At 43.8% G+C, this 25662-nt stretch overlaps 1 protein-coding gene across 1 annotated transcript in view; it reads right to left on the reverse strand.

Moving 5' to 3' along the window:
• LOC310985188 (cadherin-2-like) overlaps positions 1-25662 on the reverse strand; it is a 55212-nt gene that overhangs the window by 27736 nt on the left and 1814 nt on the right. The window contains exons 2-4 of the mRNA XM_083970697.1: positions 12293-12428; positions 8393-8631; positions 3005-3178 (exon numbers count right to left, since the gene is read on the reverse strand). Coding sequence (XP_083826823.1) covers positions 3005-3178; positions 8393-8631; positions 12293-12428 — 549 coding nt within the window. The remainder of the gene's footprint in view (positions 1-3004; positions 3179-8392; positions 8632-12292; positions 12429-25662) is intronic.

Here is a 25662-nt window from a genome sequence, read left to right on the forward strand (position 1 = left end):
TGCATCTTCCTTGAGAATGATGGTGTACTCACCCCCCATTTTTCCGAGTCCAGAGAAGAGCTTTGGGAATTCTTGCTTCACCACCTCGCTTGTATCCAGGCTGACGTTGTCCAGCCTGACGACCAGCTGCAGCTCTGTGGCGGCTGCTCGGCTTAGCAGCGGTGTCCTCAGCCCATCCACAATACAGTCTCTTTCTTGGTTTTATTTCTCTTTTTGAGAGTGGCTTTGAACTTGCCCATCACTTTCAGAGGGTTTCCTCCTGGCCCTTTCAGAACCATAGTAGCTTTTGATAGCTGACCGTACTGGCCCTCGTCGTACAGTTTTTTGGGTATGGCTGTCACATCTGCGCCAGTGTCAATTTTAAACACTGCTTTGTGGTCATCCATTTTTACCTCAGTCATCCAGGGACCAGCACTGTCCTCTGTCTCTGTTGACATTGAGCCCAGGAAAGAAACTCCATATTCTTCATCAATATCCTCTGTGTGTGACATTGTGGCCATATTCACCTCATGTAACTTTTTTGACCTACAGACTCGAGCATAATGTCCTTTTTTCCTGCACTGGTTGCATGTTGCATCTTTTGCTGGACATTGGTCTTGGCTGTGTTCTCTTGTGTCCCCACACCTTTTGCATGGTCTGTCCTGGGCTTTACTGAACACTGGTTTGGACCGTGGCTGAGCCTGTTTTGTTTTTGCACCACCGCGCTGCTGTGCGTGCATGCTGTCCAGCTGTGTGTTGTTCATCATGTCTCCTTTGCAGTTAGCTTTTAGCAGTTCGTTTTGCTTTTTCACCTGTTCACTCTGTTTAACTAGAGTGACAGCTTTCTGTAGTGTCAGTTCAGGATCCAGCTGTAATCTCTCTGATAGACGTTTGTCTCTCAGACCCACGACCAGTCTGTCTCTCACCATCTCGTCATGTAACGCGCCGTATCCGCAGTGCTCCGCCAGGCAATGTAACGCCGTGATGAACGAGTCAGCTGACTCGCCCGACTCTTGCTGCCGTTGATTAAACATCGCCCGTTCATATATGACGTTCCTGCGAGCGACGAAGTGAGCGTCTCTTTGACTGTGTGGTACTCACTCGCTTCATCAGCCGTTAGGTGCAAGGACGTTAGAATGTCTTCCGCCTCCTCGCCCATTGTGTAGATCAAAGCATTGACTTGATTTTCCTCCGCTTGGGTTTCCAAACCTGAAGTGATACGAAATCGGTCGAATCGTTTGATCCACTTCGGCCATTCCTCTGTTTTGAACGAGAATTTCTCCGGTGGAGCAACTTGAAACTGGTTCATGATGAACGCTGTCGATCCGTTGCCTGGTAACGATGCTGTTCAGATACAAAGTTTCCTTCCGCGCAGCGGTTGGCAACACTAACACTAAAAAGACACTTTTTTCACGAAAAAATAACAAACCGCCAGCTGACGTTTAACTTGGCTACTAAATAACTTCTGAATAATTAACTTCTGACACCATGTTGTAGCGTTATAGCTATCGTCAAGACGAAGGAGGCAGGAGCACATCAGAGACACACCAGCTGTTAGGTCCAGGAAATGTTGGTCTGATTTATTGTCACCATGACAACTCTAACATTCTAAAGTCACCTAGCAGGACTTATCTCTACATCCAGGTGGTCCAATAAAAACAGATTTTACTGTGGAATATCTATGTGTGAAAACAACAAGATGTTTTGTTAAAATGTGTCTGCCCTGTTTCCAAGAAGCTTGTCACAATGTCAAATGATATTAGACTCCCTGACTGTCTGAGAACGTCATGAACACCAGCCCAGTCATAACAACTATGCGAGACTGAGTGAAAATATGTCAAGGTTAAGGACTCCTGAGAACTGAGATGTAACACGCTCTTATCAGATTATAAAAGCCTGAACATCTGAGTCCACAGTTGTTTTTTTTTGGAGGTTCCTAGGTTGTTGGATGTTTGTCATACTGTGTTTCTCAATAAAACTTGGCTGCTGCTCAATGTTGCCTTTCTCCTGTCGTCTCTGAGTCTGAGCTTGATCAACTAGAATTCTTTAACAATTTCACGTAAACACTCTGAGAAACCAAATCCTGGAAGGTTGGATCCCTCCATCAACATCTTTCCCTCTCTTTCTCTCTCTCTGGTTGCAGTTCTCTCTGTGTCTCATATTCTCTCTGTCTCATACTTCACCTCCTTTTTGTTTATTATCATTGTCATCATTTTATGAGCAATATCTCGAGTGATTATTAAATGTTCTCTCTGGTGGAGTTAGCCGATGTAAGTGCTGTGCAATGGTAACATTAGGTGACTCAGACCTCAGAGGTCAGCTGGTGCACGCCTTCGCAAGGGTTAAATGCAAAAATGTTTTTTATTTTTTTGCTCCTAGCTGCTGGGATACTCTGACAGACTGCATTAAAGCAGAAGTAAGCGATCCGATCGTTTTGGCTAATGCTGCATTCCAGGCAGGCTTTTGAAATCGTAAATTACAGCTTCAAGTCATGACTTACGACTTTGTAGCGTTCCAGGCAACCCACTCGTGTTTTTCCGACCTGTTTTACCTGTGAAAGTCACTATAACGGCCACTCGTAACTTCCGACCCGTGAACTCGTACCAGATCGAACCGGTACGACTTCACAGGTCGGAAAAACACGAGTTACGGGTTGACTTGAACGCACCATAACGTCTTGTCAGCCGATGGAGTTCGCAGCCCCCGCCCTCGTCATGGATCTATTGGTCCTCGTCCCTACATCACCACATTCAGGCGCATCCCTTGGCTGCACACACAGCCCTTCATGCTGTTCTCTCTCCTCATTGGATAAAAATTGTAGGATACAAGAAAAGTTTTCTCCTCGGCTCAGAGCAGAGCAGAGTGACTGAGAGACCCGTGTTTCGGTCCAAACACTCTATGTAAGTGATTGCTGTCGGAAGATAGAACTATTTAAGACTTATATTAACACAAAAATATCGCTTACTTCTGCATTAAGTCTGTGTGTGCTTGTATGTGTGTGTCTTGTGTGTACGTTGTGTCTTACTCTGGCGAGGTCCTCAGGGAACGGTCCTCGTGAGTTCTCGGGGACGTTGATCGGCGGAATGGCCCAGTCCCTCTTCACGCGCCCCAGAGTGCCATCTCCCCTGACAACTACGCTGCGCCATGGAAACAAGATCACTGGTAGCTGCTGAGTCAATGTTGCATCATCAGGCTTCACCTGCAGAGACAGTAAACAGGCATTGTTAGTGGGCAAGATACACACACACATACACACACACACAGAGCACGGCTGAGTTGCAGAGCCGTCCAGCTGGGAGGCCTTGTAGTCCAGTAATTTTAGGCCAAAAAAGGGGTCAACGTTAAACAAATTGCAACAGAAGCAAACTCAACTGATTTTGTATCCTCAACATGTCCTGAGTGAGGGAAAAAAAGCCCCGAAGAATCCCATTAGGGGAAAGTTTCGAAAAACACCCAAACATATCCCATTTATACGCATATAAAAAAATGTTTTCACATGAATAGGGTAAAATTTTTAACCTTTAGATATCTCCATGAAAATTACTGAGTTGATTACTTATATTAAGACAAACAAAAAATGTATTACAAGTTTTTTGAAATTCTTTGTTAACATGAGCAAATTTGCATAAATCTGCATACATTTGCATAAATTGCACCGTTTTGACGGCACATGTATATATGAAGTTGCTGTGGTGGTACCGGCATGAAAATTGGAATGAGTTGACTCCATCGGTCAACCGACAAGTTGACCACTTTAAATCTAGACATGAGTGTTAGGAGAGGAGCTGCTCTCTGGGGAGATGAGTCTTTAAGACAGAGAGGGACGCCCTGCCCTGATAGACTCCCAGTAGCTTGTTCCACCTTCAGAGAACCACAGACCAGAACTGAGAGTGTCTTGTGTGCAGTTCAAGTACAGTAGATGGAACAGACCCTGAAGTCCCCTTGAAGGCAACATTAAAGAGCACTAGAGACTGAATTTGATTCAGGTGGCCATTAATAGACAGTGGAAGGTGGTGAGTGGTAAACTGACATATGACCAGACCATATATATACAGCTGTGGAACACTATTTTCATGTCAGCAAACACATTAAAGGGTTAAAGGGATAGTTCACCCAAAATTCAAATTGCACTCATTATCTACTCACCCTCATGTCGACTAACGGCTGGGAGAAGTTTCAGAGTCCTCCGTGGCTTCTCTGAGTTACAGGGAAGTTGGAAATTGGACGGACCAGGAAGAGGACGTAACCAGGAAGAGGAGCTTCCGTTACAAACAAGCTTGAAATATAGACTTATTAAATTTTTTTCAGAACAATTTCGCATTTCGGGGCTTCAATACAAGACTGACATTACATACGTGCAGCATGGAGGTATTTGGATGTTTGTTGGTGTGTCTTTTTGTTACAAAGAAAAGTGGTATCCATTTGCAACCGTTATATGGACATGCACTGCTATGCCAAGATCCCCTGTAACTCAGAGAAGCCACGGAGGACCCTGAAACTTCTCCCAGCCCTTAGTTGAAAGGGTGAGTAGATAATGAGTGCAATTTGAATTTTGGGTGAACTATCCCTTTAAGAATGATTGAACACAGTCTTCATGTCCCAGCAGAAACAGACACCTTCCACTATGTCTACACTGATGCTATACTATGTATGATATGATGAAACACAATCACTTCAGTTTTGTCATTGTTAAGTTGGAGAGAATTGTGTGACATGAAGAATTTATATCAGAGGAGTTAAGAGTTACCACACTGCTAGGATCTGAGGGTTGAATAGGGATATATAGCTGGGTGTCATTAGCATAGCAATGAGAAAAAACCACCATGATTTGAAATAATCTGACCAAGAAGAAGCATATAAATTGAAAATATAAGGAGGAATTGAGGATGGTGACTCAATGGTTGACGTGACAGTTATTAAAAGCAATCTAAAATGTTCTGTTTAAACAGTAGGACTGTTACAGAGTGAGAGCTGAGTCTTTGTTGCCTGCCCGTGACTTCAGACGGTGTTGCAGGAGAGTGTGGTTAACTGTGCTGAATGCGGCAATTAGGTCTAAAAGAACCTCCAGCGAACAAAAACCATTGTCAGCACCTAATAAAAGATCATTTGTCACCCCTACATGAGCCGTCTCTGTGCTATGGTGTGCTCTAAAACCAGATCGGAGACTATAAAAAATATTGTCTTTATTTAAATGAGTTAAAATTAAATTACTTTCTGAAGATCCTTGGATAAAAAAAGGCAGTTTGGAGATAGGTATGCTATTATTTCAGGATAGAGGGTCCAGATTGGGCTTTTTTACAGGGGGGTCGAACAATAGAATGTTTGAAACAGTTTAGGAAGGAGCCAGATGACAAATTGCACAAGGTTAAAATAATCTAAAAGATTTAAGAAAGAGGCTTGTTTATGCCGTCTGCCCAATTTCACGTGAATGCAGCATGAAAAATACGACTGAGTTGCTTGCGATATACAACCACAACACTAGTTCCTACACAATGTACCTTTAAAATCATTTTTGGTCAGCTCAGAGTGCCCAGATTGGTTAAAAGAGAATCTTTCTTCTTAAATTCATCCAAGAGTCAGCGTAGATCACCAATCTTTTCATTCGCCTTTTTGAGTTGAAGACCATCTTCACAGTTTGTAGTTCAGGCATTGTGCCATTATCCAATGACTACGATTCTTCGCGGCTTGACAAAAACCTGGATAAAGCCTTTTTAGGACAAAATGCCCTAAATGGGTTTTCAGGCAGCGTTCTCTGAATGATTTCAAATCAGTAAAGCGAGGGCATGCAGCCTTGTTTCAGGTCAGAGAGTGAAGGCAGAGTGAGTTCAAAGGCGCTGTGGTATGTGTGTGTGTCTGCTCTGGTTTATGTTCCTGAATGTTCCACAGCAATAATTCATTAGCAGAATCATCCCACACTCACAACTCTGCTGTTTCTCCTTAGCACCTCTTTCAGCTGTTAATGAAACCCAACACTTCCTGCAAGTTCTTCTACAAGGAGATGTACCACAGTAGCCTGATGGTGACAACACACACCACATAACCTCAAGCTCTCTCTCCTGGTGCCATCACAGATGTTTGACGCATCATTTTTATATTTAGAAAGAATTTAAAACTGAAGTAGAAACGACATTAACAGGTTTTCTCACTAAACTATGATGATGATGCTGCTCACCCAGTCAGGGCCATGGCTTGTAGTAATATGAACCTGTCTGGAATAAAAGCCTTGTTGTTTGGGCAGATGGGACTGATGCATGAGACGCCCATATATTTTGCATATGGCAGTCCGACAGAGTCAGACTCAACACTTGATACACAGGAAGTTAAGTATTGTAATAAAGGTTGATTGTGAATGTGATGCCTGTTTGTCTCACTCTTCAGTTTCATGTGATAACAACCCTGGTCCTTCCTCCGTGCTGACACTGCTCCTCTGCCAAATGACTGTTGTTAGCTGCCATCAACGCTGCTCATGTGTTTTCCGTGTGAAGAGCTGTTGACCGACTGCAGCAAGCCGTGCTGATAGAGGCTAAAGCATATGGCATCCGGCTATTTCTGGGCCGTGTTTAGAAGAACAGCCAATCAAGGCCAGTGTCTTTTCTAAATACATGCAGAGGGCCTTATTATCGCTGTTGTGCATGAAAACTGCCTAACAGATGACTGCTTGACTCGCTTTGTCTCGGCGATCAGGACTTGGCCAATCCCAGATGCCTGCTGGGCTGAAAAAGCTGTGATTTTATATCTGAACATAGTTCATCCAACATTACTGGAGCTGTGGGGAAGTAACAGCCCACCAGGCTCAGACTGTTTAATGTCGCAGCTTGTCCAAAATTACAGCTCTCTCCCAGAAAACATATAAACACTGACTTTCACACACTCACAATCAGGTGCATGTTCATCCTGTTAGGCTCTACGTAAGACTCTGATATTACATAATTCTTTTTTTTTTTATGATTCTACTGTATTTGTATAAAAGCATAATTATACAATTGTATTTCAGAATTACACATAATATTTTAAAAGAAATCCCTCCCAGCTACCTTTGTAATAACACATAATTACATTATTGAATTTTATGTGTTAGGTGCTTTTTTAATAAAAGATAATTATATCATCAATAAATCATGTTCCATGCAGTGGGAAATTAACAAGATTCTTTGTGTTTGGACATGAAGGAAAAAAATATATTTCTGTGTATTTTGTTGACCAGTCATGAGCCAGTCACAAGCCCATTAACATGCACAACCCGCAATAATAATAACTGTGACATTTGTTTCTAGATTTTGTTTCTAGTTTATTTTACAATGCATTTATCACTCTCTGTAAATAAGACCAAGTCCAAACCTAACATCGGTTTTAACAGTGTGTGGTCGGTCAGTGTGTGAAATTGTGGGGGGGATACGCCAACATTTTTTTTTTTCATGCCCCGAGTCCATGACAAGCAGATAGACACCATCCTTTCGACTGTGCGTGCAGTAACAAGGAAGAGCCTGTATCGCCCGTAATTAGCTTAGCTCAAACACTGGAAGTGTATCGGTAGGCTAGTGTTAGCCTGCCTCCACCTAAAGTCATCAGAGAAACTCTTCAGCAACTCTAAACAAAAACTGGCGGGCTGATCTTCGTCTCAGAGCTGACAAAACTCTCCGGTAACGGGACGAGATCGGTCAAAACGGAGGGTTCAAGTAAAGACGGTTTATTTTGGTTCAAGCTAGCTACATCGAGAGTAGGTTAGCTTCCTATTTCAAAGTAAAAGCACAAATTCTATCGTCATGGTTTGAAAGTAACCGGAAGTGCGTTGGTCACAACAGCTAGCTTGAGTAGCGCCGAATTCGTCCGAACAAAATTGTAAACAGCTGGTATTTAGACAAATTAACGACACACTGCTGATCTAAACGGCTACTTTCTCGCCTAAAAATGTTTGAAATGTCAATAAAGTGATATATTTATAGAGTTTAGAGCTAAAATAAAATCAGCTTCTGACTGGTAGGAGGCAGGCTAACACTACCTATGCACTTCCAGCGTTTGAGCTAAGCTAATTACGGGCGAAACGGGCTCTATCTCCCTTGTTACTGCACGCACAGTCGAAAGGATGGTGTCTATCTGCTTGTCATGGACTCGGGAGTGAAGCAAGACACGACAAAAAATGTTGGCGTATCCCTTTAAACCTATTGTTGATCCCCTGTAAACCCCTGACATCACTGTTCCCAGAGCTTTCCTACAATATACTTAGAGAGTGAAATAAGAAACAAAGACCTGTCTCTTTGAGCTGAATGGAAAGCATGAATGTGAATAGAGGATAATGAGACAGCTGGCTCTCTCTGCAAACCACAACCTCCAAGTCAATAAGCTTTTTATTCTATTTGCTTATTCAAAGCAAATAGAAAAGTATAGGCTAAGTCTCGATGAATCCGCTTCGTACCTGGGTGACTTGCTCAGGGCCTGGGCTGTTGCTGTCCGGACGGACCTGGAGGTGCACTCTGGTCTTCCAGACCTGTTTGGACTGCAGGTCTTGGGCGTAGACCACCACCGTGCTTTTTTTCTGCGTTGCCAGGTCCAAGTGCCGCAGGGTGAGGACCACGCCGTCCTCGCTCACCCTGAAATCAGACGACTCTCCAACCTTGAACCAGACCTTCCCGCCGCCACAATCCATGAAGCTCACTGTGAAAGGAAGGGAGATGGAGACGCACATCAGACTGAGTGGAGAAAAGCATCAATCACCTGTCTGTGTGTGTGAGTGTGTGATAAGGTTAATAGACTAAATGCACCCCCAGCAGCCACCTCACAGGGTGTTTAACTTTTCCATCCCTGCTGAACAGATGCTGTCTTTTATTTCAAAATGTTGAACACAAACACAATGTTAAAGGACAAAACACTTAGAGTAAAAACATGTTGTCATCATGGAGGAAGCAGCTCGAGGTCACAGCTCTGTATCAGTGGCTTTTATGGAGCTGCATTTGTGCACCAGAGGATTTGTGTGTGTGAAATGTATCCTGTTTTGGATTCTGCTGATTTGCTTCTGTTCAGTTGAGTTCTGACTCTCTGGCATCTCAATGTGGCTCTGGCTGAACTCCATCCATGACCTTTTGTTTTTGCTACACCATAACATGATCCAGTACATCCATTACTGTGCTGCAGCGGCCATTCAGGTTTGTCCTGCACACATTCCTCAGGCCACATGCATACTACTTTGATATACTATATAATAAGTATCTTCAAACCTTCTTTACACCTTTTGACAAGATTGTGTAGATACTAGGGGTGTACAGCCAGTGCACTATTTGTATCTGAGTTTGGATTTGGGCTTTAAAAAAAAAAATGGATTCGTTATTCATATTCGGGAAGAAACCGCACTAGAGACTTCCGCCGAGCTAGCCGGCTAACTTCCGCTTTAGCTCTTGGCTAACTAGAACGGGAATAAAAGAATTTAATCATCTGTTCTTATATAGGGGCTTCTTTTCCCGTTAAGGTGCATTAGCGCCACCTACTGTGTTGGAGTGTGAACCAGAGTCACCTGGTTGTGTGCTGTTGCTCCTCTGTGATAACGTCAAGGACTCTTCACCAAAACCAAACTGTGGCAGTGTCTTGTGCATGGATGTGATTGGCTCAAAACCTGCACCAATATGTTTTTTTGTTCCGTTTTGTTTTAATCTCTTGTAGCTGGCTCAACATCGTGCTCAAAACACACATCCAAACGTTTCTTTTTCTTTAGAAAGAAGCTCCTGAATAATGAGGAGAGACTTCGGACAGAAGAACTATTCTGGGTCAAAGCATTATTTGTGTACTTCCGAATACGTATTCGAGTTCGGGTACATCATTAGTAGATACCCCTGATATGGATCTGGTCACTGTTTTAAAAAGCTATAAATGTAAATGTGTGGACACAGCCTCAGTCTGAACGGCCTTCCTTCAATTAGAGGCACTTTATCACACACATGTTCCCTGTAGAGAGGTTCTCCATAGGGAACATCACTGTATGAGTCTCTTGGGTCTAACAAACCTCTTCCCTCCTCATTGAACCCAGCGTTGTTTATATTCATGTCTCCTTCCTCACTGGCCACGTTGATGAGGTTGTTTCAGTGAAGCCAGTTTCCAGCTGCCTCTGACTTATACACCCAGGATTGCACTTTGGAACCAAACAATGAAAACTGCCTCAACGGGCGACCACATGTTAAAGGTGAGTCCGTTCTGTCATTTAAAGACTGATCTTGCAAAGTTCAGCCTGCCAGAAGCACACTTGTCTCACACCGGAGGTCAGTGTCTGCCCTGATTGATTTTCTGTGTTTTGTGGATATAAATGTGCATTTATTTCTGACATTATCTTACAGCCTCAGACAGACCACAGTGTGGACACACTCAATAAGACTCTAATGCACATCGAGCATTCTCATCTCACCGGAGCCAGATTTCAGATGGTCACTCATCCATTTCAAGAACATACTGTGATCTGAGAGAAAACTCTTCAAAGTGATTCGTTAAAATTTGAATTCAATACATGAATGGTGGTGTATTTGCTTTAGTTCAGGGTCAGATATGTGACATGTATATAAAGATACCAGAGACCAGCAGTCTTGAATAAAAGGTATAAGTTACGATTTGTTTATAGGTTTGTGTATTTTTATTGGTTTGTTTTTTATTAACTTACAACAGTGTTGTATCGTATTGCAGAGGGTTACAAAGAAGTCTCCTTTTTTGCCTGTAGCTACCTTTTTTCCTTGATAAACCACTTGTACTCAGTTGGACATGCTGATAATTTTGTTTAAACAGTGACTGAGGGGTGGGGGGTATTCTGCAAGCACACTTTCTGTTTCATTTAGCCAACAGTCAGTTAAGTATGAATATGGTTGGTCATATAACTTTATCTGAAATACAAATTACAGGGCCAGCTGTATCAATGTCAACCCTACTGTAAATGTTTGCTAAAAGGTATAATGCAAATTATACCTTTCAACCAAAAGCGCCAGTCACTAGTATCTTTGTGACTGTGTTTTACCTTGCACCTGGACCTGGTATGACTTTTTGCAGTTGTGCACACCTTTTCTGTACTTCACAGATATGTGACATTAGGAGTTTCCTCCTCCCTGTCATACTTTTGTCCATAAAGACACATCTGAAATATTTCAGCTGAATGTCTCCATAAAGTCTCAATCAAACATCCTCTCAGACGGAGCGGTCACATATGAGAACAGTCTACTTCATCCACTCACCTCAAGTCTGTTTTATTTCTGCTTGCTTGTAATGAATTACTTTGAGCCTCCAGGCCTCAAACCATAGACTGTAAAAAGAATGGACGTAGCGTCCGTGACGTCACCCATTGGTTTGGAGGAGTCTGTTTTGTGCCGCTACTACGGGGGTTAGAACCGCGCCATGTTGGATTCTACTTGCCATATTTGGAGCGGTGCGGCCGTTGGCCGGCCGAGGGCCCGCCCACTGGCCTCGTAGCAGCGGTCGCCGGACCTGTCACTCAACGGTTCTGCGCCCTGATTGGCCAGAACTTTAACCCTAATAATAGTAAAACGGTAGAGTTTAAAAAAAATTCACCCCCCTCAGAGTGTGTGCGGGGGTAGAAACTATCGATTGAGACCAAAAAAATTAAATGTACCAGGCTGTAAATATGTTTTTTTAAGCTGTAAAATCGGCTATTTTAACATGGGGCTCGATTGGAGTTGCTCCCTTCTGGAGCCAGCCCCCAGCGACAGCCGAGGGGATTGCAGCTTTTTGAATGCGGAAGTGAGCTTCACTTCTCAGACCGACAACTGCCCCCTTGCCTCAAACCAGCTGAGAAGACTAAACTGTTTTTCTGGTTGAGCTGTTCACCATATGTAGCTACGCCTGCACATGAAGTCAGTGTTCTGTAGAAAATCTATTACAGTGATGTTTACACACACACACACACACACACACACACACACACATATATTTATTTATATATTACGCATTTACGTAATTTCGATCGATTTCGAAATCGTGACATGAAAATAAAATTATGATAATGTACAGATATAAATATATATTTGTTTCAAAACCTTGGAGGCAATTTTGGCCCCTGGATCATGATTTTTGGGGGGTAAAATTGTTTATTTAATTGTTATGGAAATTGCATCACTTATATGTAGCCCATCTTTTGAAATAAGATTTACTGTACAACATTTGATGAATAAAACCAATGATCGTAGACTAGACTAGTCTGAAAATGGCATAGGCCTAAGAAAAAGAAAAAAAAATCGAGATTCGAATCGAATCGTGGCCCTAAAATCGAAAATCAAATCGAATCGAGGATTTGGAGAATCGTGACACCCCTAGTGTGAGTGCATGAACTGACCGTTGAAGACAGCCTGTCCCTTCGCCAACTCCTGGTCCGTGTCGATGATGGACTCGTCCTGTGCAAAGCCCCTCGTGCATGGCAACGCCCCCTTCTTGCTTGGCAACGGGCGCTCGGCCTCTTCACTCTGAACAAACTGCGGAAAGGAAGGAAGACAGGAGAGACAGATGAGAGGGAGGAGAGAGACAGTATTCACATGTCTGCCTTCTATCTGAGACCACATCAGACCGGAGGCTGGAGTCCCTCTCTCTCGTTAGCCACAGCCAAAACACACTGTTACGCCAATTAAACACTATGGAATAAGAACATTAAGACATTACAACCATGCAGTGACCAAGGCCTTTCATATTCAAATGAGCTGAAATGTTACAAAAACAAGTAACAAAGCAAAACTTTAAACCATCTCACCAAAGGAATATTTGCCTTTTAACATTAATAACAACAAATCCAACGTATCTATGTCGCAGATGAAGAGACCAGGCCAGTAGCAGCAGGCTGCTGCTACAGCAATTACACGACTCTGCAGAGGCTTTTCAGTTTGAAAAGACGGATAAAAGGTGGAATCAAAGTGACACCCGGCCGAGGAGAGAGAAAAAGAGGGAGAAAGACAGAGATTCAACTAGCTATTATCTTAGAATTTTTACTTTTTCATATTCACTCCTACCGTGCGACACACACACATCACCCAGGTGTAATGCAAACCTGTGCATCCAACACCTTGACAAACCCTGTGTGTCTGTCCTTCAGGGTGAGTGTGCAGTCCAATCCAGCCAGCCTGTCATCAACCTCTGAAGACACAACGATTATTCATCCTCTCATCCACCATTCATGCACCTGATGCTTCTTTATTTCAGAGAAAAATGAAAAAAAAAACAGCCTGTTCAAATTTGGACAGCAGCTTTAACTCAGGATTAAGGTGGTAGGGGTGCTGGAGAAATCCTGCTGCAATTACTCTGACAGACGTGAGTCATGGTTTTACTGGTAATTCTCACCGTAGAAAATACAAAATGATGATGATGATGGGATTTTTGAGCGTATAACAACCATATTCCTTTACATTCCTTTAGTAGGATTTATAGACTGTGGCATGTCTGTCTGTTCCTGTGACACATTTACCTTCATTAAAAACCTGCATCTACTTTGAATACTGATATTGCACTCAGCTATATTGGGATTTGAACCAATTCATTCAGCAAAGAGAAAGAAAGACCTTCTTAGAAAATAGAAATAGAATAGAAAACTAGAAAATTTCCTCTGGGGAAATTAGTGATGCGCGGGCCGGGTTATTTTCCAACCCGCGGGTCCCGCATCTATGAAGTATTTTGACCCGCCCCAGCCCGCCCCGCACCACCGCATCTATTTTCACAACCCGCCCCGACCCGCCCCGCTGCTATTAAACGTCAGACAGCGGCCTTTTTTACTTTGAAAGGGCAGACAGAGGTGCTGTGTTGCCGGTAGCTTGTCAGTGTGGACTGTGGAGCTCATGAGGAGTGAGAGAGTCACAGTGCAGCGTGCAGCAGCCGCGGTGGTGGCCGCCTCTCGTCCTCCCCAGTCTCTGCTCTCTGTGAAACCAACCCCGCTCTGCTGATGCGGCCAGCCGCCGTCTCATCCGGTTCCCTCACACCTCCGCCGGCTTTCCTGTCAACATCAGCGCGCCCCTGATAACATACTCTGGACTTCATCGTCAGTTTTTTTAATGACCCGCCCCGACCCGCACCGCAAATAAAGTAAAGATTTCTTGACCCGCACCGCCCCGCCCCGCGGGCTGACCCGCGGGACCCGCGGGCTACGGGTCAGCCCGCGCATCACCAGCCCACGGGGCTACTGCCGGTTTTGCCATCTCTGTCAACATGGGAATCAAACCCACGATCTTAAGGTCAAGACAGAGCTGATCAGACAGACACATGATCATCTTTCTATAAGCTAAACTGTGTGTGTGTGTGTGTGTGTGTGTGTGTGTGTGTGTGTGTGTGTGTGTGTGTGTGTGTATAATCACATGAACTTACCTGTGTGTGTTCAGAAAATATTTGTATTGGAGTCAATGAGGAGCAGAGACAGACGTGGCCGCACTCAGAGGCTTGTTCTGTAAATTCTGTAAGTCTCTCTGATATTTTGAGCAGATGATATGAGAGATAACAAGTTTGTCTTACAAATTCTGAAAAAATTATGTGTGTGGAGTGTACATTCCACACACTGGTCCCTGCAGCTATTTCATAGCTGTTGGGACCAGTGCCCGGTGCGATGGCCCGTGGCCCTAATGACTATATATGACTGCGTTTACTGTTTTGCTCAGGTCCTAATGCGGTGTAATTGGAGCTGCAGGGAGAGGTCCCACAGGAGACCATCCCCACCCAGTCCAGGATGGTGGGGGGCACTGCTCAGCCTTCATATAATAACATATGGCACACATTGATAAGGTGACCAGAAGCAGCGAGTAGCAGTACTGGGTTTGTCTGCAGCATTTATTGAATTATCATTATTATTTTTCCATGCTGTAATGTCTTATGGAAAGAGAATCTGTGAATGAGCCTGTCCAGCATGGTTTTTAATAAAGGTAATTATGGTAATGATAATTATGGTAAGAAATGAGAATACATTTACCATTCCCATCCCTTACTTGTCCCTTGTCCTCATCAGAGAGACGGACAACACGTTTTTATTTTAATGACTAAATGCTTTACTTTTTGAACATTTTTGTTACAACAATAGAACATTAGCACTAATAACTATAATTATCTCAGTCTCTTTGTACATTTTTATACCTTTTCATCACCATTGCTCAATGCCACTCTAATGCCAAGCTGATACATTCATGGTGTCATCTGACCCCACATGTTTGTCTTAGGGCCTCCACTTGATCAAACATAATGTGTGATCAGTGGTCAGTGAGAGTTGACTCACGCAAGAAGAGCTCACGGGTTACGTAACCTGAAACCTGAAATGTGAAACAACACGTCAGATAGTCTTTTTTTTATAGAGATAGTCATTTTTAGTTATTAACAAATCAGTGCAGTAAGCCAACAGACGGAGGGGGTTATTGTAGGAGGGTGCTCAAGAGTTTAGACTCATTTCTCTGTCTGTGACACAGCTGATAAAACCAAGTCTTCATCAACCTCCAGTATCAATTCTCCCTCTGAAGCAACAGGAGGAAAATTATCTCCGCCAACTGATGCGCCGCTCTGTTTCCTCATTCATCAATGTGACTAAAACATTATACAGCAGCTATACGTATGCGATGACAGGTGAATTGGACCTAGGAGCGGCAGACAGACACATGAAAAGGCTCCCAGAGGTTCGAGCTGAGCCCATTGAAGTGCTGACATTGCTGTTTTGGGGAGGTAAGTCGTCAGTGATGGATTTGTTTTAGGAGCTGACCTTTGACCAGCTGGCACAGCACTGTCCTCTCCATTGATCTGTCTGACAGTGTGGGCCCCTCTGTGCCTTCATTAAATTCTGCCTTATACCCGTGATCCTAAGGAGCATGGGTGTAGATCCCAGGGGGGACGGGGGGGACATGTCCCTCCACAATTCTTTTTAAACATATCCCCCCCAATAAAAATACCCTAAATTATTCAAAATTGAACAAATGTATTTTCAGACTTCACATTCTTCACTAAATTTCTAAAAAGAAATGATGGTGGAAGAATTGTGGATCTGGGAGGGTCAGAGGGAGGGGAAAGATAAGAGCGTGAGTAGACATTCCACGTGTAACATAGTTAAAAGAAGCTGTGTAAATCCAGCTAAATGTGGGATGAGCGCCCTCTGCTGTCTATCGCGTGTGCCGCTGGAACGGGTATAGAGAAAGGGATTGTGGGAAATCCTCAATGTAAACGAGGATTTGAACGAAAGGTAACGTTTCTCACGAGCTCCTGGGCTAAAACTTATTTACAGTTGTTTAAGTCATGTAACATCAAGATTATACTGTATACTGATTTGTCGTACGTTGTTGTTAATGTTTCCATGCTCTCCGTGGATTCGCTGTGTTTTTGTTTTGTATTGGCGTCGAGAGAAATGAGTAGCATAGAGCTAACAGTCACAATGTTGTTTCTTCTGTAGAGACTGACTGTGCCCACGAGAGGGAGAACAGCGTTACTTACTTCTTACTTCTGTCCCTTTTTGTCATACATGCAGGTATGTGAGTGAATGTTCCAAGACAGCAGATGTGTGTGTGTTAAAAATTATTTTGTGGTTATTTTATGCAACTACTGGTTTGTTGAGTATAAAAATGTTTGAAATAGGTAATAGCCAGATGCCAAAAACATAGCATGTATTTTATTTTAAAATGCATTCTTCTGAACTTGCATTTATAGCACATACACTCTTTTATTTTTATTTTATACACATTCTCTTTTATTTTATTCACAGATATTTCAGTACAAAAAACCACTATACGATCAAGCTGAAAGTATTGTGTTTTATTTTATTTTATTTGAATTGTAACTCTCTCATTTATGATTGTCAATGTAAACGAGGATTTGAACGAAAGAGACTGACTGTGCCCACGAGAGGGAGAACAGCGTTACTTACTTCTTACTTCTGTCCCTTTTTGTCATACATGCAGAATAAACCGGCTGTTACTCCAACCAGCAGCTTCAAGTGCTTATTTACAGAAGACACACCAACACAGGGGTTACATTGGTGCCGTGACTCGTCCATGACCACGCCGGACCGGGTGGATGTCTTCTCGTCGCTTCACCGCCTTGGAGCTGTATCATTTTCTTAAGTGTATTTGACTGTTTGATATAGATCACAGCTATTTTCTCCGTGGGCTGTTATTTTCTTTGAATGTTGTTTTACCTGTACCAAGTATGAGTTTCAGTAAGTCTGATACCTTTGATGTGTTCCCCCTCGGTTTTGGCAGAGGTAGAGGGTTTCACAGTACACCAGCTCCATTTTCTTTGGGTAACCATGGGGCGGGAGATAAGTCTGGTTATGATGATGATTCTGTGCATAGTCCTTTCAAATGTGGGAGTGTAGTGACACCTCAGGCTCAGCCCTTAGATGATTTAAATCCACCACAATGCACTGATACATCAGTTCCATGCCCTCCTTTTGATGATGGTAGACTAGCTGACCAAGTGTGCACCATTGCACAGCAGATTGGGCAACAAGTAGCTGATAGCATTATGTCACATCTCGCCACATCTAGCCCCACATCTGCAATGCGCACAGACAATGTCAAGACATCTGATAATAAAGACTTCACCCCTGGACGCACACTGGACCTCTCCCATGTCCAGCTGGTCACTCAGCGAGAAGTTAAGGACCCACCTGCATTCCGAGGAGAGAGTTCAGATGTGTTGACTGTTGATGAATGGGAGGAATCAATGAGGACCTACATTCGGAAAAGTGGTGTACAGCTGGAGAATCAAGCAGAGGAAATCCTCATCCACCTACGAGGCAGAGCAAAGGATGTTGTACGGTTTGGAATAAGAAATGGTGAGATTGATGTACAGCACAACCCACAAGCAATTTATGGACTTTTGCGCAAACACTTCAGCTCTAGCTATTGCTCCACTGTACCTTTAGCTGACTTTTATTCCACAACACCAAAAGACCAAGAAGACTCATATGAGTATTGGCTCAGACTGAACAGAGCTGCTGATGTTGTTGCTAGCTGCCTTAGAGAGCAGGGTAAAGTTTTTGACAACCCCAGTGTTGAAGTCACACCAGAGGAGGCTGGTCCATTGAGGCAGAGGAGGTTGGTCCTCCTCTATTTTTGAGAGGCAAAAGGAAAATTTATTTTTTATTTAAGAAAGAGTAACTGGTTGAAATAAATCATTACCAAATCTCAGTATAATTTATAAAATATTATATATGTATTTTATCATAAAAAAAAGTTTGTTTTTTGGAAGAAAATCCACTTAAAACGGCTCAACTGCGCCGCCAGCAGGCTCAGGAGACAGAGCAGGCTGTGTGAGGAGCAGGGAGCAGGAAGGTGGGGGCTCTACGGAGGTGGCAAGATTTTTACCTCCCTAACTGGCCTCGGGGCGGGATCTTCTTCCATTGACTCAATGCATTTAGGATGTCTTCATCCTGACCTGTGATTGGCTAAGACACGTAAAATGACGTCATGACGGAGGAGGCTCTTCTGTACCAATCAGCAATCAGAACACAAGATTGACAGCAGGTTGGTCCAATGACAGTTCTCCAACCCCCCTTGGTTACTGTTGCTATGTGCGCCAAACTTTCACTCCCAGCCGTGCTGCTTATGCTGCTCCTAGCACAAGAAATACGGAGTTTTCAGAGATATTGGCATCGATTTGAAAGGAAATATCAGCAGATTTCTGGATAAACTGTTAGGAGATATCAGAGAGAAGCAGTCAGAGAGATTGTTAATAGTTTTCAGTTACGTGACCTGGGCAGCTGGAGGGTAAACAAAGACACGACCGGACTTTTTTTTTTTTTTTTCTCCGCCATCAGCTCAGGTAAAAGCATAGCTATATCTAAGAGGTAAAAGCCAAATATGTATGTAATTTGAGTGGAACACTTTGTTTTGTTATTAATAATTACAGATTTTCATGGTTTTTGTTTTTCCTTTTTAAATCAGAGGGTGTAAATCCCCACTGTGGCATTTACAGGTGTTGAACACTGGCCTGCTTTTTTTTTTTTTTTACATCCCACATCCAAGATCATGGCTCTGTCTTTTTCATTAGGCCTGTGTTAATCTGAAAACAGTAAGATTTAATAAAATTATGTTGTTTTTAAGAAATCTTGTAAGACATTGTTTTACTGTTTAATTTTCATTGAATATAATAAAGTAGGGAGAAGTAGTGCTATAAAATAAAATGAGGCCGTGGACTGGTGTTCCTCCTGTCCTCCCTAATTTTTTCAGTCACCAGCCGCCACTGAGTCACACGTATGTTCATCAGACACTGCCCGAGTAGAGACCTAGCTCTTACTTTTCGCTCCAAGACAGTTGATAAATGGTCAGCTCGTGAAGTGCAGGAAGTGTTAGATGAATATCATCTTGAGAAGTGTGTCAAGTCTTCTAAGAGAGAGGGTAACAGGATCAACATTAATGCAGCTGAGTTTAGCCCTAATACTCCTGTTTCTGACACTCCTGAGCTAAAAAGAATGTTAGTCAAGACAACGCCACTCTTGAAAGACTGATTAGCATGCTAGAAAAAGTACTGCTCCAGGGCCCAGCCCGAGCCAGTAGAAACCCAAACAACAACAGGGCTCCTAGAATTGAGGGTTTGACTGACACACCATGTTCTCTATGTAAAGATAGCTCTCACACAGCCCTCACACACTGCCGAGAGAACAGACTGTGTTTCCTGTGTCACTCACCTGGCCACTCAAGACGCACCTGCCCAGAGGGGAGACGCCCTCCTCTTCATGGTCAGCAGGGAAACTGAATGATCTGCGTACAGGGGAGGACAGCGCAGATCATGTCAGTGAACCTCCCACCTCGGTCTTGACAGAAGATGATTATGAAACTTTGTGTCACACCTACAGTAGCTCGTTGCCATCAAACAAGACACTAATTGTGCAAAACCTGCAAAGACTTCCAGAGACAAATGAACTGTTCTATACAGATGTGTCTACTGATGGTGGTGAAGTCCTCAGAGCTTTGGTGGATAGTGGATCCATGGCATGCACTGTAAGTGAGACGGCTGACTCCAAACTTTCCCAGTCCATTCCAAACATTGAAAAACGATCTGCTGAAGATTTTGTCATTATTGGTTGTGGCGGTCACCCTGTCGCACCTGCTGCCATATATGACCTAACTGTATCTGTTTATGGCTATAAAGTGATCATTCCTGTTTTAGTTGTGCCAGGCCAAGCTGATGACATGATCCTGGGCAACAATGCTATCAAGTGGCTGATCTCACAGGTGAAAGACACAGCTAAAGTCCAGACCGTCACATCTTCAGCCAGTAATGCTCAGGACAACCTGCCTCAATTGTTGTCTATGTTGTCTTCCTCAAATGACAGGGAGGGCGGGACAGTGTCACACAGAATCGGCACAGCTAAACTCAAAAGATGTGTGAATCTACAGCCCATGTCTGAACATTTAGTGTGGGCTAAGCTGTCTGCACCTGATGTCTCTGCAGTGGGCAGCACAGTCATCATTGAACCCACTCAGTCCAAATGCAGACCTGCACAAATTCTAGTGGGGAGAGTTGTCACTCCCTTATGGGGTGATGGCTGGGTTCCAGTCAAAATAGTGAATCCCACAGAAAAAATACTCACCTTGAAAAGAAATGCTAAAGTTGCAGATGTGTCCAACTGCTCTTCTGTGCAGGACTTACCTGAACCTGTCAGCATCCAATCCAACGTGCAGCACACACAGAGCTCATCACCTGCGCCTCGGTCAGAGGAAGAGATATCACATGTCTTGACCGAAATGGGCCTTCAGGATCTGGATCTCTCATCTTGTGAAGTCTCCCCTGAGTGGAAAGATAAACTGTTGCAGATCATTGTGCAGTTTGAATCAATTTTTTCAAAACACAAAATGGACTGTGGTGAAGCACCTGATTTTGTCCACAGAATCCGCCTGGTGGACGACAAACCCTTCAGGTTTCCGTACAGGCGAGTCCCACCATGCCATTATGATAAACTCAGGACAGCTCTAAATGATATGGAGGAATTGGGGATAATCAGGAAGTCCCAGAGTGAATATTCATCTCCCCTTGTCCTTGTTGTCAAGCCGAACGGTGATCTCCGCATCTGTAATGATTTCAGATGGTTAAACGCAAGAACAGTGAAAGATGCGCATCCATTACCTCACCAGACAGACGCACTCGCTGCACTCGGTGGTAATGTGTTTTTTTCTACAATGGACTTGACCTCTGGGTTTTATAATGTTAGACTTCATGAAAATGACAAAAAATACACAGCTTTCTCTTCTCCATTCGGTCTCCATGAATATAACAGGATGCCCCAAGGCCTGACCAACAGCCCTGCCACATTCATGCGAATGATGATGTCAATTTTTGGGGATGAGAACTTCACAAGTCTATTATGTTACCTGGATGATCTTATGGTTTTTGCTCCGTCTGAATGTGTTGCTCTTCAGCGTTTGCAGATGATTTTCACACGCCTCGCAGCGAACAACTTGAAGCTCTCACCTAAAAAGTGCTACTTCCTCCGCCGGTCTGTGAAGTTTTTGGGACACATCATATGTGAGGATGGTGTCAGGACTGACCCAAGTAAGGTACAGGCTATCAGCAATGTCCAGGAATCTGACCTGATGGAGTCTGATGGAAAAACGCCGTGCGCTAAGAAGATCAGATCATTCTTAGGGATGGTTCTCTACTATCATCACTTCATTGAGGGATGCTCTGCTAAGGCTAAGCCACTGTTCAACCTGGTGGCGGAACCCGCTGCTACACCAAAGAGAGGTAGAGGCCATAAGCCTAAATTTAAAAAAGGTCATGTGAAACTGTCCCAGGCTGACTGGACTGATGAGTGTAGGGATTCATTTGAAACTTTGAAACATGGGCTATTACACAGTGCCACATTAGCTCATCCAGATTTTAATGCTCCGTTCATCCTCGCTGTCGATGCCTCCTTTGATGGCCTAGGAGCTGTCCTCTCACAGTTGCCTCCTGGTGGAAAGATCGCCAGGCCAGTGGCGTTTGCCAGCAAAACACTCACCCATGCCCAGCTGAACTATCCAGCGCATCGACTAGAGTTTCTCGCTCTTAAATGGGCAGTTTGTGACAAATTTAGCCACTGGTTGAAGGGACGGCATTTCACAGTTTGGACCGATAATAACCCCCTAACATACATCTTGACTAAGCCTAGGTTAGATGCATGCGAACAGAGGTGGGTTTCAAAGCTTGCAGCATTCAGTTTCGATCTAAACTATGTCCCTGGCACAAAAAATGTAGTTGCTGACGCGCTAAGCAGAGAGCCATTTGTCCAGTCATGCATGAGCCACCGTCTTGTGAGCGAGCCTTATGCTTTCCTATTAAACCAAGTCAGTGGGATGGTGGATAGGACAGTACAAGATGCATTTAGATTCACTAACAACTGTCAGTTTGTCACTGATCAGCCCGAGGAAGAAGCTGTCCTCTCACCTCCTCCTTCAGGGTCCCTGCAGTCACAGGACGTGTCAGCTGTTCTGGAAGCACATGACTCAGGTGGTGTCAGCCGAGTGAGAGGCACAGGTCCAGCTATTCCCCAACTTTTCAATGTCGACCAGACTGCTTCTACACCAAGGAATGAGCTGGTAAACCTACAAGAGCAGGACGCTGTTCTGGGCAGAGTGCTCCACTACGTCCAGCGTCACCGGAGACCCACTAGACGCGAGCGTACAGAGGAACCACGGGGTGTGATGAAACTCTTGAGACACTGGCCCAAACTTTCCATCAAAGACGGCGTGTTGTACAAGGTAAAGAAAGACAGACAAATGAACACTACCACTCAACAGTTTGTTGTTCCAGACTCCCTGAAATCCCAAGTCCTCCATGGCCTACATGATTCAGCTGGTCATCAGGGCCAGGCTCGTACACTCTCCCTCGCCAGGCAGAGGTTTTTCTGGATAGGGATGGAACGTGACATCATCAATCATGTGAGGAACTGTTTTCGCTGTGTAGTGGGGAAAACCCCTGAGCCCAACGATCGTGCTCCACTTGAAAGCATACGCACCTCTGGACCAATGGAACTTGTATGTATTGACTTCTGGACTGCAGAACAGACTGACAAGAAGTGTGTGGATGTTCTTGTTGTCACTGATCACTTTTCCAAACTGTCTCATGCGTTCCCATGGAAAAAACCAGTCAGCAAAACAGGTTGCCCGTCGTCTTTGGAATGACTTTTTCTGCATTTATGGTTTCCCTAAACGCATCCATTCGGATCAAGGAGCCAATTTTGAAAGTCGGCTCATTAAAGAGCTCCTAGAGATGGCTGGCGTCCAGAAATCGCATACCACCCCGTACCATCCCATGGGGAATGGTGTTGTTGAGCGGTACAACAGGACTCTTGGGAATATGATAAGAGCACTGCCCCCACAATCCAAGGTGAGGTGGCCCCAAATGCTTCAGATGCTGACTTTTTGTTACAATTGCACTGAGCATGAAACAACAGGATTTGCCCCCTTTTTCCTGATGTTTGGGAGGATCCCTCGTTTGCCTGTTGATGTTTTGTTCCAGCATGCCCTCCCCAGCGATACTGTTGTTGACCATCAGGAGTTTGTTGCACGGTTGAAACATGACTTATATGAAGCTGCACGCATTGCCCGGCAGAACAGTCACGTTGAACAGACACGTCAAGCAAAGAACTACAACCGCAGAGCCAAAGGCTCCCCTCTCACTGTCGGGGACAGAGTTTTGCTTGCAAACCGTGGTGAGAGAGGAAAAAGGAAAATTGCAGACAAATGGGAATCCACAGTGTTTGAAGTGGTGTCTGTAAAGCATGGAATCAATGTGTATCATATCAGAGATCCTGTCACATCAAGAGAAAAAGTTGTTCACAGAAACCTTCTACTCCCTGTGAGTTTCCTGCCTGCAGGAGGTGACGACGTTGTGGACTCTGACTGCTCATCTGTTGCTGGGAGTGGAGTGTGTGAACCGGCAGTTCCTTCCGATGTTCAGGACAGTGAGACAAAGACCATTAACTGGCTCATGCACATGGATGATGGGATTGATGAGGTTGTGGCGGCCGTCCAGCCTGATTGTTCTCCCGCAGGGGATGTGGAGGCTCAACCCTCAGGTGCAGATGTGACTGTGGCCCCAGATGTTGTGAGTGAGGTCCTGGATGCCCCCGCTTCTTTGGAGTGTGCTGACCAGCTGCCTGCTCTTGAGGCCACTGCTGAAAGTGCAGTGTCAATGTCACCTGTACCACCTGAACATGGCCCCTCCCCTGAACACTTGACTGATACACAGCCTCCTACACGCACACAAGACCATGTTGTTAGTGTACAGCCACCTGCACTTAACACTAGGTCAGGTAGACCTGTAAAACCCCCAGCTAGACTAATCTGTGAGATGAATGAACAGGTCGTAGATGATTCAGCTTCAACAGTTGATTCACTGTTTTCTTTTGTGAGGAATATGTTTTCTGGGTAGTTTGAGTGATCCAGATACATGTTTTTTTTTTGCCTGACTGTGGCCTAGGATACATAAGTTATCTCTGCTATTGAGCACTGTTTATTATATGAGAGGTGTACACGGCATCTTTTGTGTCTAGGTTGGTAAGGGGATTGGCCAAAACCTTACTCGCTTATTCCCTAGTGGAAAGTTTATAACTGATTTTGACTGAGTAGTGTGCTTATGGCTGCACAGGCAGTAATTTGTGACTTATATGAATGTGTTTTTTTTTTGAGTATTTTGTTTACTGTACCTCAATTTAGCAGGATTTCTGGGGGGTGTATGTAACATAGTTAAAAGAAGCTGTGTAAATCCAGCTAAATGTGGGATGAGCGCCCTCTGCTGTCTATCGCGTGTGCCGCTGGAACGGGTATAGAGAAAGGGATTGTGGGAAATCCTCAATGTAAACGAGGATTTGAACGAAAGGTAACGTTTCTCACGAGCTCCTGGGCTAAAACTTATTTACAGTTGTTTAAGTCATGTAACATCAAGATTATACTGTATACTGATTTGTCGTACGTTGTTGTTAATGTTTCCATGCTCTCCGTGGATTCGCTGTGTTTTTGTTTTGTATTGGCGTCGAGAGAAATGAGTAGCATAGAGCTAACAGTCACAATGTTGTTTCTTCTGTAGAGACTGACTGTGCCCACGAGAGGGAGAACAGCGTTACTTACTTCTTACTTCTGTCCCTTTTTGTCATACATGCAGGTATGTGAGTGAATGTTCCAAGACAGCAGATGTGTGTGTGTTAAAAATTATTTTGTGGTTATTTTATGCAACTACTGGTTTGTTGAGTATAAAAATGTTTGAAATAGGTAATAGCCAGATGCCAAAAACATAGCATGTATTTTATTTTAAAATGCATTCTTCTGAACTTGCATTTATAGCACATACACTCTTTTATTTTTATTTTATACACATTCTCTTTTATTTTATTCACAGATATTTCAGTACAAAAAACCACTATACGATCAAGCTGAAAGTATTGTGTTTTATTTTATTTTATTTGAATTGTAACTCTCTCATTTATGATTGTCAATGTAAACGAGGATTTGAACGAAAGAGACTGACTGTGCCCACGAGAGGGAGAACAGCGTTACTTACTTCTTACTTCTGTCCCTTTTTGTCATACATGCAGAATAAACCGGCTGTTACTCCAACCAGCAGCTTCAAGTGCTTATTTACAGAAGACACACCAACACAGGGGTTACACACGCACCCTTAAAATTATGATTTTCTAATATAACAGTTAAGTGAGCAGTGATAGCTGCACACATCAGCTACAACCTGCACAGCTGACTACAATGTGACACTGACTGACATAAAGGG

The sequence above is a fragment of the Trachurus trachurus genome (assembly GCF_905171665.1).
Source record: "Trachurus trachurus genome assembly, chromosome: 4".
In the NCBI taxonomy this organism is placed as follows: domain Eukaryota; kingdom Metazoa; phylum Chordata; class Actinopteri; order Carangiformes; family Carangidae; genus Trachurus; species Trachurus trachurus.